The sequence below is a fragment of the Lissotriton vulgaris genome, chromosome 3_1 (genome assembly GCF_964263255.1).
Source record: "Lissotriton vulgaris chromosome 3_1, aLisVul1.2, whole genome shotgun sequence".
Classification (NCBI taxonomy): domain Eukaryota; kingdom Metazoa; phylum Chordata; class Amphibia; order Caudata; family Salamandridae; genus Lissotriton; species Lissotriton vulgaris.
The window spans coordinates 559,380,318-559,396,023 of NC_141689.1; the positions used below are offsets into that span (position 1 = coordinate 559,380,318).

A 15,706-nucleotide genomic window follows, 5' to 3' on the forward strand; every position below is an offset into this window, starting at 1 on the left:
AGTCAGGGCAGCAGTCCTTCGTAGCCGTTGGAAAGCGGGAAACCTCGCAGAAAAGAACTTTGGTCCACGTCGACATGCAGGGGTCGATGAAGTGGGGCCCCTCCTCCAGAATTTCCTCACATGGCTCCTCGCAATCTTTGGGCTTGGACCGGTACCACTGAAGTCGTCCCACGTTGGCCGCGCCAACTGAAGAACCGGGTTTTCAAATACCCAGCGGCGCCAGGGACACGCCCAAAGTCCTCTGGGTTCCCTTGCCTTGGTATACAGAGACACGGAATACTTCTAGGTGGCGTCAGAGATCAAATTTATTAGCTGCAGCTAGTAGCAGAAATCCCAGCAATACAACATGGTGTACAACTCAAAAAACTGCTCAATTTTACTAAGGCGAGATATCCCTATTTATACACAAAAATGTACATTTAAAATGCACGCCCCTGCACCAAAATTCAACCAATAGAAAATACATGACATCACACAGCATCATACAGTAAAGCTCATTTTACAGTGTCCCAACCCACAAGTTAATATTTAGGCATATCTAAATAATAATCTGGAAGGCCCGAACAAACCCTTAATTGGAAGCGTAACCCATGAAATGAAGAAACAGTAAAGAAAAGTAGTTTCAGATAATGCTCAAGATAACATAAACTTAAAGAAACTAAAAAGTTAACAAATGTCTTGAATGGTGTTTGGGAAAGTAAATAACGATCTTGCAGGGAAATTGGCTTGGCAGGGTCAATTCCTGGTTAAAGGCCAGCTTCTGAAATTAACTCCAGTGCACGAAGAAATCCTTGGTTAATGTATATATATATGATTCACAATAGGTCAGACTGCTTTGCTCACAGACTAACTTCTGAGGCCTACATAAAAAGTAACACCAGATGGCAGTCACGACACATGGCAAAAACCTATGTTTAGAAAAGAAAGTCTTAAGGAAAGAAACAATTTAGATATTGTTTAGGATAAGATATGTGCAAGGAAACTAAAGGTTAACGAGGTCCTGAACAGTGATTGAAAACTCAGACAACGATCAGCTAGTGAAACTGGTTCCGCAAAAGGTCAGTTTCAGGTGAAAAGGGTTACTCTCTCTGCAGTTCATTCAGAGTCAGAAAAACCCAAATTAATATATGCACGAACTCAGAAGGCAAGGCCACTTGTTCGTTGGGCCTACTTCACTGGCGTACGTGAGGGCAAGACTAAAATGGAATCAGGTTTGAGAATTACAGAACCACAAAACCCCCAGTTCCCGTGTGCTCAGTGACAAGGGCAACACTAGGCAAAACAAGGGCAAAACTACACTGTCCAGCAGGTAGGTGATCGCGCTAAGCACTTTATTTACAAGCAAATTAGATTAACATTTAAATGCGGAGTAAGTCTGGCACTGTCTCACTGACCCTTACCTGTGAGCCACGGCAATTCTGGTTTACGAGTCTATCACACTCAGCAGGCGGAACAGCTGAGCTGTACAGTGTGAGCTCCATCGGCCACCGGGGGTCCGTGGGGTTAGGTACGGAGGTCGAGGGGTCAATTCATTTCAATGTACCGCCGAGTAGCCCAGCGCTTCCATGATTTGCCGGCCTCCCACAAGCTTAACTGCAGCCGGTGACACGTGACAGCAGGACGTCACGTGACGTCTTGCGGCGCGTGCCTATTCAAACTCCGTAACTTTGACGGTGCAGAGTGCATTCCAGGAAAGAGATGCAAACTGCAGTATTTACTTCATGCAAACATGAATACAAGATAAATAAGAACAGCGCAAGTGTGCCGGCCACCGGGGTGCAGGCTCATGCAGCGCAACTCTACTCAGCGCGACGGATCACACACAACCTGAGGGGGTCCCCTGCAGCTCGGGGGCTGTGGGCGCCTGTGTTACGCCCCTGACTCTTGCACCGTTCCTATCTGCACCCATTATGCCCTGGTCTTCCACTGAAAATTTAGTATTAAGTGAATTGCAGTGACTATATACAGTTACGAGACACACAATGCATAGTTGATCAGTTTGAATACATATCCTTTCTATTAGAGGACCTGCCAGACCATGGTAATGGGGCAAGTGTGAGCTAATGGGTCTCAGCCTTGGAGGCTGGGGTTAATTTCCTCCAATGCCCAGGAATCCATCCTATTGTGGCTGTGCAAATTGGGTCACGTACATCCCTTTCAGCACTTGGGTCTCAGTAGTAGCGATGGAAAGCAGTCACAAGCTTCTCAGGGAGGTAGTGTGGGGTTACCAGAGAAGTAGCTTGGAGTCCTTCGAGGAATGCAGATACTGTCACTGGCGGGGGCTGACGACAGCTTCAACCCACTTCTTGGTCACGTGGTGTTGAGCAGCAGATGGGAAGCTATGTAGACGGGGACACAGAGGCAGGCTGGCAGCGGTGCTGGAAGGCACAGGTCTTGGCTTCAAAGGATTCAGCCGCAATCATTCTTGTTGGATAGGGATAGAGTTAGCCGCCAATCCCAGATTCCCACTTGGCACTTTACTTCGGGAGAGACTGCGCCCATACTTTTGGTTCACCAATTTCTCTGAGTCGTCTCCCTTCCCCTGGAAAGACACTCAGCACCAAGTTCTGGTTGGATCTTTTCCTCTCTCAGTAGGCAGGCTGGCTTCCAGGCTCCTAAGTTCAGAGATACAGCTTTTTCCAGTTAGACAATACTTTAGGGAGGCTGACTTCCAGTCACAAACCAGCTCAGGATACACAGCGGTTATCAAAGTATGCTGCAGAGCAGAGCGATGCTTCTCATAGCATGGTACTCCCCAGACAGGAATACCCACAACAGAGGCACAAAGAGGGCTTTCCATACCCAGCTTATCAGTCGCCACACTATACAATGATCATGGAAATAGAAACGTCTGGCTCACCTAAGAGATCCTTTCCACAATGAACAAGAGACTTCAGTCCCAAACTTCACCCCGCCATCTTCCAAATAGCAGTGCTGCAGGAAGACTTATCAGCAACTCCTTTCAGCAAACGGGCCTCTGTGAATTTCTGAAGGAGCCTAGTATTCTCTGTTCCCACTTCATTTTCTAGTTATGCTCCCTCCAGCTTCAGGAATGTCTGCAGAACACTTCAATTCATCTTCAAAAACAATTGCACCTCCATATTGTGCACAGGAGCTGGTTAGGGGTTTCCAAAATGGAACCCACAGGACTCCATTATGCTGGCACACTCATGCACATATTACGTCTCACACAAGCCACAAGACACTAAAAGCACAAAACCGTCCAAAAACCCTATTCAAAGTGGTCCAAGACCTGTCAGGCCTCAGAAACACCACTTCTCCCTGCCCCCTCCTCTCTCTCTCTTGCAGGTCCAATGCAAAGAGCTGGCAGACGTTTGTTGAGAAAGTAACAAACATTTGCCTTACCTTGGATGCAGCGCAAACTGATGAAAACCAGTCTGGTGATACTAGTCTCCGCTCCAACTTTATTCCTTCTCTCTCCAGGGAAACAAGTCCCCTGAATATGACTCGGTCATCAGCTCCACTACAATCCTTGTTCCCCTTGGACTCATCTCGTTTTCTGGATTTATTGCAGTTCTTTAAATCAGGTTCCCCACTAGATCATCTTCCACCATCCAAGCTCAGTTCTCTGAGTCCTCACCTTCTGTCTCTGATAGTTGATCTTCTTAACTCCTCCCTGTATGAGGGGCCCCTTCCCAAGGCCTGGAAGCATGACATGGTGCTGTCCCTGCTTAAAAAAAGATCCATCTAACTAGGCCAATTAATGACCTATTTCTTTACTGCCTATTTTCTCACAAATTTTGGAGAAGCACATTAACACTCAAATCACTGCATACGTGGAAGCAAAAAATGCCCACCATCTTTCCCAGTCAGGTTTCAGAGCTGAGCACAGTACAGAATCTGCCCTTCTAGGAGTCACTGAACACCTACATAAATGTGCACAAATTAAGTTTGAAATGTGAACACAAGAATTAGGATTAGCACATTGAAGCAGAACTTTACACAAGTGGGTCTCTAATCCAGTGACACTGATAAAAAAATTCTTGCCATGACAAAAAACACAGTATGCTGCACCATCGATCTATATGCTAAACCGGTGCAGGGTCTGACTGGCCCACAGGGCAACCAGGCAGTGCCTGATGGGCTGCTCTGAAGGATCAGTTTGTGAGCTTGTTTTTTGGTTGTTTGTGGTCTACAGGGCCAGTTTTTATTGTTGATTTCCCGGATATTAAAACAAACATTTCTTGCAGCAAATTTGAATTCATGCAGTCGTCGATATATTTAAAAATACTTGTACAGCATGTTTTTACAAGTTCAAAACTGCCCCAATTTGCAAATACAGGCCACTTTGAAAAAAGATATATCTAATGTAGGAATGGGGGCCACATTTATTTTGATGCCCGGTCTTATTTTCTGTCCCAGTTCAACCCTGAAACGAGGACAAGCCAGTAGTCCGCTGTCAGCAAAATTAGGGCATGCTTGGTGTGCCCCCTCAGGGCACAGGACAGGTCCAGGACCTCAGTCATATTAAGGGACAGCATAGGCTTCTATGCACTAGATGAGATTGAGGCTAGAACCAAAATCTGGGAAAACAGATATTTACAGTTTTGCATTCAGGATAGGGCAACATGACAGCATACCTCGCAGGGGACATTCCCATTCCAACAGCATATTACGGGAATATTATGTTTTCCTAAATAAATGTGGCTTCTCTTGTGGTCTGTTCACTCTGTACATGTTTATTTGACTCTTGTAAATGTGATATTTTGTGGATACTAAACAAGTGCATAGGTGCATCTCAATGTTTAGTCAAACATTGGTCTAAATATACATTATTTCCATGCACACATTTGTCAATAGTCGTCCCACAGCCTGTGTATGGTGAGCAATGTGGATGCTTAACTTTCTTTTCTTCTGGAGAGGGTAACAAGGAAAGCTGATGGAGCAAGTAAAGTTAACAAAACCACAATACCGGATGTCTGCCTTGCTTCAGATAGATCTGCCCTATATTCTGGAGAGCTGACAGTGGCCAAGAGCCACTCCACAGGAAAGGAGATCTGATTAGGGGGAGCTGTTGAGCGATCTGTATACCTAATGAGGAGCCTAAAGGTCACAAACATCCCTTTAAGAAAAGTTCAGGGGAAAAGGGTTATTCATTTGCAAAACCTAAAGTGGTAGTACCTCAGGACATCTTGGTTCCATAGCAACAACGCAAAAGGCTTCCTCATCACTGACGCTTGCTGATTGCAAATCACACCCAAATTACTTCCTACCCACCAGTGACCTTCTCCCTCCTTACCGTCCCGCAGTTCAACCACACTCCTAGCAGCATTGCTCAGTTCACCAGATAATAAAACATGAAAACAACTACAGTTAATCGCCTTTAACTTCCTGACCACAGAAGACTCCACCAATGCTGCAAACATTTGTAGACAAGCAGAATCACCAACAGACCAATGTCCTCTTGGATGCTCTGTAGCCAATCCAGCCGGAAGGGTCAACAACTCTTTGAATACAGGCATCTGCACAAAGGAACTCTAGATGTCCTAAACCAAACGAGCCTTGAAACAAGAGATTCTTCTTACATCTGGCCAATAACAGGCTCTTTTAGTCAAAAAGATAGAAAGGTCTGCTTTGAGACAAATATCTGCATTGGAGTACCAACATGCTTATACTTGAACTCTTCCTCGCTTTTGATACTATTCATCACCCCAATCTTCTGCAGAGACTTGGATACAAACAAGGAGAGAACTGAAGCCGACTGCACCGTTCCTACCAGATGGATCATCACCATCTCACTTTATCCCTTCAGGTCAGCTCCATTCAATTCACAACTAACGCACCTAACAGTTCTACTTCATCTGTAACTCTTGCCTTCGCTCTCCACCCGACCTACTCTCCTGCTTCAATTTCAACTATTGCTGTTATGCAGATAATACACCAATCTTATTCAAGTATCAAAATGTATCTGACTTTGATTCATACTGAAATGGACGATACCTAAAGTGGTCAAATAAACAAAGATCTCTAATCACAAATAAATAAACATCAGAAATAGATATATTCATATGCAGCTAATGGGTCAAACACGACCAATTAATATTATGGCCTCAGCAACGAGGCCCGCCACCAAACAACACAGCCAAGTGGGAAACAGGGATAACCACAGACTCCAATCTTTCAATCATAATCAGATTGGGTTTGTCCAATATGTTTGACCTGCACAATTGTTCACTTCGTTCCCTCCTATTGGCTATAAAGATAGCTCTGTCAGCATTGCGTGGCCCGCAGAAGCTCGAAAACGCAGATAGCTTGCAGCTGCAGCTTCACACAGTGTGTGGTGGGGGGGAGTGTGTGTGTGGTGGGGGAGACCTGAAGTGGATTACTTCTGAAACCAAATCCAGGGGCATATTATCAAGAACGGCGATAAAATTATCGCTGATTTAGCGGTAGGAAACTGCAGCTAAAACGGCATTAATGGGCTTGTGAATGGTTCTGGTGTTAACCTGGGCTGCTATGGGAATTCACAAGGGCATATTATCAAGCCCATTATCGCCCTTTTAGCGGCAGTTTCCTGCAGCTAGAGAGGCAATAATTGTATCGCCGCTGTTGATAATATGTCCCGTGGAGTTTCAGCAGCTTCGCCACGCCTGTCGCTGCTTCAGCCAGCAGGGTAGCAACAGAAAGTAAATGTTTTGGAAGTCGAAGCTTCTTTCCCATCGATGCTTGTTTTAAGTAAGAGGGTATTATACCACTAGATATGTTTCGGCATAAAAAGTGTTTGCAAATAGAATAGCGTGTTAACATTCAGTTAACCATATCAGCATGTTATTAAAAATGTCAGCATTTCTATAAGGCTATCTGTATTTAGATACGCGTAGCGACATGAGATTAAATGTCTCCGCATACCACTAAGTTTATTAGCATATAATTACAAATATATCAGCGTGTCACTACAAACACCAGGCCCATTACAGCTGGCAGCTTTAACTCCTCAGCAGGTCTCCCTCAGACTCGCCATGTCCTCAATGCATCATAAAGCCATTAAAATAAGCAGCCGGTCTTGAAACGTGCCGGCAATTTGAAACGTGTCAGCGTGCGGTTCAAAGTGTTACTGCGCCCCCCATAATCATTAACATATTAAACTTGTCTGTACCGGCCAGCGTCATCGTGACGGTGGAATGTCAGCTTCTCAACGGTAGCACCGGCATGAAACTAAACGTACCACTGGGCCATTAAACGTACAGGAGCTTTGCATATGGTATCGAACTTTGTTAAACGAATCACCGTGCAAGCGAAGTTTTAGATGCGCATAGCAAGTGGGAGTAAAACGGGCAATGTATAATTAAATTTATCACTGAGTGCTAGTATGGGGTGTATGAGCACATTGTCAAAAATGCCTGTCAGGAGTTCAGGATATGATTTGAGGGTAGGTCACCAGGTAGTACCGCGGACAGTGCGCGCAGCGCCCCCTTCGGGCGCAGCTCTCACCGGTCAGGCAGGCGGCCGTGTCGATCCACATGAGGAGCTGTCCAGCGCTCAGCTCGCCCCGGTGGTTGGCGTGGCAGGGGTTGACCGCCTGGCACATCAGCACCTCTCCAGAGCCCCTGCTCTCCAGCTGTGGTGACTCCGGCACGAGCCCGCCGGCCACCTCTGCATGATCCGGTGGGTGATCCATGGGCTCCGGGGCAGGCAGGACCACGGGCGGAGGCAGGATCGGCGGAGCTCCGGAGAGCAGCCTTCGTGTGCCGGTCTCTCGCAGCACAGGCTGTTAATAGAGCTCCGGGCTCGGGGAAGCGGCGCGTGCCGGAGGGAGGGTCTGTGGGACGTCCAGCAGGTGTGAGAAAAAGAGGCGGCGCGGAGAGGGCCGGCGGCTGCCAGGGGTCAACTCAACATGAGCATTGGAGGCTCGAGCAGGCTGCGGGAAGAGAGGCAGGCGTGAGCCCGGGGACACGGGGAAGCAGCACCAAGAGCAGGCTCTCGATGCAGCAGGAGACAGACAAGACGATGCACCATGGCCGAAAGCAGGCATGCCACGGAGCATGACGGAACGCAGGAACGGATGCAGCATGGAAGAGAACAGGCAGAGATTCGGCGGGGCAGAGAGCAGGCAATCTAGCAATAGAATTGTTCATATTAAGGGGCATACATTTTCCTTATCGTCTTGGCTATTCTACGTTACTCTTATTAAATTATTCGTACCTCGTGTGTGCGTCTTCTTTTGCAAAGACTATTTTTGTCTGCATGTCTTTAATGACATATGGAAATGTTCAGCTCAGCGTGAGCTGGGTGGGATTGGTAAGGAGGGCACCAGGGCAATGGCCGAGGAGCTGGTATCGAAGTTGCAGCTGCTTTTTTTGGCAGCCTGGGGGCCGATTTGGGCTGCGTCCAGTTTGTTCAGATGCCGCCAGCGGCCCAGTGGGTGCCTGGAGGCAGATGGGCATCCATTACCTCCCTTTTATCCAGTGGCGTCACTAGGGCTGGTGTCACCCGGTGCGGGTAACTCATGGTGTCACCCCCTCACAACTTACCGGATGGACCATCTCAACCTCTGGCAGCACCATCTCAACCTCTGCCTGCACCATCTCACCCTCTGCCTGCACCATTTCACCCTCTGCCTGCACCATCTCACCCTCTGTCCGCACCATCTCCCCTCTGCCTGCACCATCTCTCCCTTTGTCTGCACCATCTCCCCTCTGCCTGCACCATCTCCCCTCTGCCTGCACCATCTCCCCTCTGCCTGCACCATCTCCCTCGTCTGCACCATCGATCCCTCTGCCTGCACCATCGATCCCTTTGTCCGCACCATCTCCCCTCTGCCTGCACCATCTCTCCCTTTGTCCGCACCATCTCCCCTCGCCTGCACCATCTCACCCTCTGCCTGCACCATTTCCCCTCTGCCTGCACCATTTCCCCTCTGCCTGCACCATCTCCCCTCGCATGCACCATCTCACCCTCTGCCTGCACAATCTCTCCCTTTGTCCGCACCATCTCCCCTCCGCCTGCACCATCTCACCCTCCGCCTGCACCATCTCACCCTCTGCCTGCACCATCTCACCCTCTGCCTGCACCATCTCACCCGCTGCCTGCACCATCTCCCCTCTGCCTGCACCATCTCCCCTCTGCCTGCACCATCTCTCCCTTTGTCCACACCAGCTCCCCTCCGCCTGCACCATCTCTACCTCTGCCTGCACCATCTCTCCCTCTGCATCCACCATCCCACCATCTGCCTGCACCATCTCACCCTCTGCCTGCACCATCTCCCCTCTGCCTGCACCATCGATCCCTTTGTCCGCACCATCTCCCCTCTGCCTGCACCATCTCTCCCTTTGTCCGCACCATCTCCCCTCGCCTGCACCATCTCACCCTCTGCCTGCACCATCTCCCCTCTGCCTGCACCATCTCCCCTCTGCCTGCACCATCTCACCCTCCGCCTGCACCATCTCATCCTCTGCCTGCACCATCTCACCCTCTGCCTGCACCATCTCCCCTCTGCCTGCACCATCTCTCCCTTTGTCCACACCATCTCCCCTCCGCCTGAGCCATCTCTACCTCTGCCTGCACCATCTCTCCCTCTGCATCCACCATCTCTCTCTCCGCCTGCTCCATCTCTCCCTCTGCCTGCACCATCTCCCCTCTGCCTGCACCATCTCCCCTCCACCTGCACCATTTCCCCTCTGCCTGCACCATCTCCCCTCTGCCTGCACCATCTCCCCCTCAACCTGCACCATCTCCCCTCCACCTGCACCATCTCCCCTCCGCCTGCACCATCTCCCCTCCGCCTGCACCATCTCCCCTCCGCCTGCACCACCTCCCCTCTCAACCAATAGACCTTTCAAAAACAGCCCTATAGGTACATTAGTCTATTCTTGATTTGCTATTTGATTTAATGCGCTTAGACACTCATATCTGCAACTGCATGGTTTATATTTGATGGGTTGAACAGGAAAAACTAAAGACATGCATGGTTTTGTAACCAATACTTTGTCCTTTACTTTGCATTTTGCTATTCCTGCATACTCATCCTTAGGCGGGAGGCTTGCTATCCAGCTCCCAACAGCAACTTCTCAGGGTGATATTCTCAATTTAAGGTAGTGGTTGCAGAAATACAGGTGGTACAGTGCCAGCCATCAAGCAGCTACAGCACGTAGAACAGCCTATAATAATAAGGACTCACCTTACCTTATTCTGTGCATGCCCAACTCTGGCCTTGCGGAGCGTCTGCACAGGTCGCGCCCCAGCCTACTCAACAAACATGTGTAGGCCTCTGACGCAGCCGTGGACCCTCCCATTGTGGAGGGGTGGGGGGCATGTAGAGGCCCGAGCAGGTGCTGTGTGGAAAGTTTATCATGACCCCATCAAGTGCAGGCTTTCTAATCACAGTCACTGGAGCACTTCCTGTGTGCTTAGGATTCTAAAACGGGCCAATAATGTGACCTGCTAACTCGTGTTCTGCTCTGCTCCCAAAATAGGCCACGGATTTGATAACCTGGCATGCAATGACTAAAATGCACATCGTAAGTAACAAAGAAAGATCGGAGTTGGTTGCCTAATATTCCTCATGCTCACGGTTTATCTGCTCCTTTCCCTTGAGCTGCGACGTCACCAGCTTTGAAAGTTTTGTGACCATCCTGGGCAGGACTGCAGCAGTGGAGCATTTCAATGCTTTTTTCGAGTGGGTGCAGAGTCGTATTCAGTTCTCCTCCAGGTGGGTATAACGCTGGAAAGGCAGGCGGCAGCACCACTAACTGTCTTTGAATATAAGTGTGAACAGCAGGCACACTTAACCTCGTCATTCCTTGTTTCGCGCTCAATGGCTTTCTGCTCCAGGGAAATACGAGACCAGACAGAGCAGGAAGCACTTCCTCTTTCAATGACTTTCTGAGCAGCCCCGCCCGCGCCGAAGATTCGCAACTATGTTTGTTCCAGGCAGGCTGGGCGGGGCTGACAGTCTGACAGAGGGAACACAGAAAAATACACAACTGATCCGTAATCAGAACGAGTCCTCCAAGCCCGGCGCAGGCAGGAAGGATTAATTTCTCAAAGGGGGCCCCTTCAAGTGCTGAAGACTGGGGGCTGCAGGGGAGTTTGTTACGCCCCTGCACAGCGTAACAATAACCAGATGGTGTCACCCCCATGTGAGGGTGTCACCCGGTGCGGACCGCACCCCCCGCACCCCCCTAGTGACGCCACTGCTTTTATCAACGGGCAGAGGTGTCACTCCATTCCTCTCTCAGGGGTAGCCAATTAATGTGTGCATACTGAGCGGAGGCAGGGGGCTCAGGTATGAAGCTCATCAGCCGGTCATACACTTGACCATATTTTCTCCCAATCTCTAACCATTGAACTGGACCCGATTCTTCCATTAGCATGGCCAGATCACTTCCTAGTACCTTTTACAATGCTCTGGCCCTGCTCTAAGAAACACCAACCCCCTTGCAGAAATCTTTAGGCTAGGAAGGCAACTATCTGAATCCCTTTTCTCTGAAGCTCTTCAGGCTAGTCTGCTTGAATTTTCTAGGTGCAGTAGGCCCTGACCCGGCTAATGTAAATGACTGGCTAACTTCAGCCCTTGATCGCATTGCTCCTCTAAAATTGGTATCCTAATGGAGATTGACTCTGTCGGCACCCTGGTTTACTCATGAGCCAAAAAAAACAGAGCTTACACTGTAAAATCCTTGAATGTAGATGGAGGAAATCTTATGACACTGACATAAAAGTAGCCTACAAAAAAGCACTCTTACTTACAGAGTTTGGTACGCAAGGCACTTAAATATATTATTTCATTTTCTATTACTACTGTTGCTATTAAACCTCACACACTTTTTAAAGTGGTGAACTCTTTCCTGTCTTCTACTGCTTTGCATAATACCCTGATTCCATTGGCAACAATGTGTGGAGAACTTTCAGAATTCTTCTGCAATAAAATCCAATTGGTTTATGACAAGTTTCCCCTACATTAAGTCCCAATTCTCATTGCCGACAGGAACACTCAATTCATTCAATTCAATTCATAAGCTTTTATTCAATTTGAAATACAAATCATACAAGCAACATTAAAATACAAAACCTTATATGTACAAAATAATACACAATATTCACATGAGTAGTGCAAAAAAAGGGGAATAGGAGACATGTGCAAAAGTTAGTGGGCAACAGTTAATAGTTTAAAAATATAAGCAATATGAAGGTATATACAAAAGGATCATATGTGTACAGACAGGAAATCAATATATTTATCACAACAGGTGGAGTTTCCTGGCAGCTGTACGTTGAAACAAAACAAAATCCGGACCGATCAAATGGGCATGAAAAGATACATTAGGAGTATAAAGAAGGACCATACAATACATACTGTGGACATAAAACATGAATGATCATTCCACATTTACAAAACTATTATAAAACTTTTATGTACAGACAGGAATGTATAAAATAATAGCAGCACTATACATTTCCTGGCAGCTGTACGTCTCAAGGAGAGCATAAGACTAACATAATATAATGTTAAAAATATTTTATATACAACATATACAGGTCGTTCAGTACAGACAGGTAAGTATATGGGGGTTACAGCACTATACTTTTCCTGGCAGCTGTACATTTCAAAATATAGGTAGCCACAAAAAAGCAAATATCCACACTCTCCAATGAGGATAGTAATATCAATGCGGTCTTTGTGGATCGAGTGTTATACTTTATAAAAATGGGCTTAAGGTATTTTACCCTAAGGAAATGATAAAATTTACAGAAAAGTAAAAAATGGCAACAGCTCTGGCGTGAAGTACTGTCGCACGGGCAGGGAGTCTCAGATCTGACTTTCTGGTTTCGGAACGCAACAAGATGGTGTACGGTGCCCAATCTGACACGGGTTAATACAAATTGGTGAGATGGACGAGTCACGTTCACAAGGTAAGATTGAAGCCCCGGAGTTAGATTCAGGTCCTTATAGAACTTCACGGTGGCTAGCTTACCGTGCACTTTGTCTCGCTCTGCCTTTTTGAAGTTTAAAAACGTTAACTTAATTTCTTTTTTGGGAATGGCGGCTGCCTGCTCTGGATCAAGAAAGACATCGATATCAAATAAAAGGTTATACCAGAAATGAATGTATCTCATCCACTGTATACGTGATGAGTGGTCCAAACCTATACAATCAAGAATAATCTCTTGAGTGAATCGAGTCTCTGGCTTAGCCCAAATAGAACGCCACAATAAGAGTGGCCGAACGGCTGCTAAGTCAGATATAAACTCGATCCCTACCTCGTCATGGATCAATTGTACAGAGGCGGAAGAAGGAACACATAACAGTCTCTTTAAAAACTTATTTTCATCAGTTTGGAGCGATGGGCCTTCGCTATGGCCCCATACACCTGCCCCATACAGTGCAGAAGAGACACAGCGAACGTTATATATGTTGATCATATCTGGGATGCTTCTCGATCCAAGTTTAGTGGCAAATCGGAATATGCTGCTAGTGGTCCGCAGCATTTTCAGACTAATGTTATCAAATTCGGAAGTCCAAGACCCACTGTTGTTATAAGTGATTCCCAAATAACAAAAAGTTTTAACGTGTGTCATTTTATCTTTATCCAGGAAGAAACTATGCTTCATCTTGTTTGCAGCCTGCCCGCATGACATAACATACGTCTTGGATTTGTTCACACAGAGCCTCCTATTTTGGATGAACGACATAAAACTATCAATTAAGCGCTGGAGGCCTATCTGTGTGCGGGATAAAAGAACAGCTTCGTCCGCATAAAGTAAAAGTGGGACAGGTTTTCCTCTAATCAAAGGGGAATCCGCGGGAATATCAACCAGGGTACGGTCAACGCCATTAATAAAAAGGGAAAATAAAAGATGGGCCAAAACGCATCCCTGGCGAATTCCCTGTGAAACTTTGAAAAATGGGGTACATTCGCCTAGGGTGCCATAACGGACCTTACAGGAAAGTTTTTCGTAAAGCCTGGCTAAATAGTGGACAATTTCCTTCGGTGCCCCAGACTCTAGCAAAACCTCCCAAAGAATAGCATGATTAACTAAATCAAACGCGCTGCTCAAATCAGCAAAACATAAAAAAAGGTTGCCATTTTTGGCCACAGTATATTTGTTAATAATAAGGTCCAAATTTACACATTGTTCCAGAGTGCCCATACCTTTCCGGAAACCATATTGCACTTTGGTTAAAATATTCGAATCAGTTGCCCAGGTTTCTAACCTTTTAAGCAGAATCCTACTCATAACCTTCACTGAGGCATCCAGCAGAGAAATCGGGCGGTAGTTGGAGGCCTCAGATTTGCTGCCTTTCTTGAATAAGGGAATTATAACTGATTGGCCCCAAGAAGGAGGGAAATTATCTTCTGCCGCGCAATTAAAGATCCTCACCAGGATGGGGACCCACAGATGCGGTTCTGCTTTTAACAGGTCAATCGGAACCCCATCCGGGCCTGGAGCTTTTCCTCCTTTACTATTGGAAAGCCCTTCATAGCCTTCCTCCAGTGTTACTCCCATAGGTAGGGGTATCCAAGATGTAGCCTCAATAGTTGATACCTCTAGGGGTATCCCTTCCGGGTTGAAGATGTTGGTAAAGTGGGTAATCCAATCATTACATGCAACATAAGAAGTTAATTCCGGGATGTCGTCTTTATTGAGAAAAGGGCTGTTAATTGTTTCCCAATATAGTTTGCAGTTTTTGGTCTCTGCTGCTTCATTTAGCTTATCCCATGCCTCACTCTGTAGGAGCTTTTTTCTGTTGGTAATTGCCATTTTATAGTTGGCCCTAAGATATTTTATTCCATCACTGTCTCGTGGTTTGGTACCTAATGCCTTCTTTAGTTCCCGGAGGGCAAGCATGCAAGGTTTGTCAAACCACCCCTGCTTCATACCTCTATTGGATGAGGGAGCCCTAGTAAAAATACCTTCGATAGTAGTATTGATAGTGTTAAAATGTGACAACAGGCAACCTAGGGCCTGTCTTCCTGTCGTATATTCGTCTCCTCTACACTAATGTTACGGCGTCGGTCCGCGTGGCCGGCGCGGTCTCTGGGCGCTTTCAAATCGGACGTGGTACTCAACAGGGTTGCCCGCTGTCCCCCTACCTGTTCGCCCTGGCCATGAAGCCCCTGGCGTCGCGAATACGAACGGATGCCCAACTACGTGGCTTTGTCTGGAACGATGACCTGGCGGATAGGATTGCACTATATGCAGACGACGTCCTCCTGTTCCTCACTGATCTGCGGCGCTCGGGTCCCCGGGTTTTGGAGATCATGCGGGGGTTTGGCGAGGTCTCTGGGCTTCACCTTAACCTGACCAAATCGACCCTGTGGCTTTTGGGTGGCGGAGTAGTTGCCGACCCATGGGCCGCCGACTTGCGTGTGGCGACAGATGGCCTGAAGTATCTGGGCGTCTTCCTCTCGACCTCGCGGGCCGTGGCCTGGACACGCAGCGTCTTGCCGGTGTGGGAACGGGTCCAGACGGATGTTAAAACCTGGTCCAGGATGCCCCTCACGATCTTTGGGAGGTCGGCCATCTTTAAGATGGTGGCACTGCCGAGGCTGCTGTACCAACTCCAAAACTTCCCGCACCCTATTGGCATGGAGTGGTTCCGCCAGGTGAACTCTGTGCTGAGCCGCTTCCTGTGGGATGGCGGTGCAGCCAGGGTAGCCTTGAGGACGTGCTTTCTGTCCACGTACTGTGGTGGTTTGGCCACATCCGACCTCCTCTCCTACTACCAAGCGTCGCACCTACT

At 47.7% G+C, this 15,706-nt stretch overlaps 1 protein-coding gene across 2 annotated transcripts in view; it reads right to left on the bottom strand.

The window, feature by feature from the left end:
• Nucleotides 1–7,740, bottom strand: part of ACOT12 (acyl-CoA thioesterase 12) — a 546,146-nt gene extending 538,406 nt beyond the window's left edge. For both annotated transcript variants that reach the window (XM_086960839.1, XM_086960840.1), the window contains exon 1: nucleotides 7,453–7,740. In XM_086960839.1, the coding sequence (XP_086816965.1) occupies nucleotides 7,453–7,639 (187 nt within the window). In that variant the 5' untranslated portion in view covers nucleotides 7,640–7,740. The remainder of the gene's footprint in view (nucleotides 1–7,452) is intronic.
• Nucleotides 7,741–15,706: the final 7,966 nt, after the last annotated feature.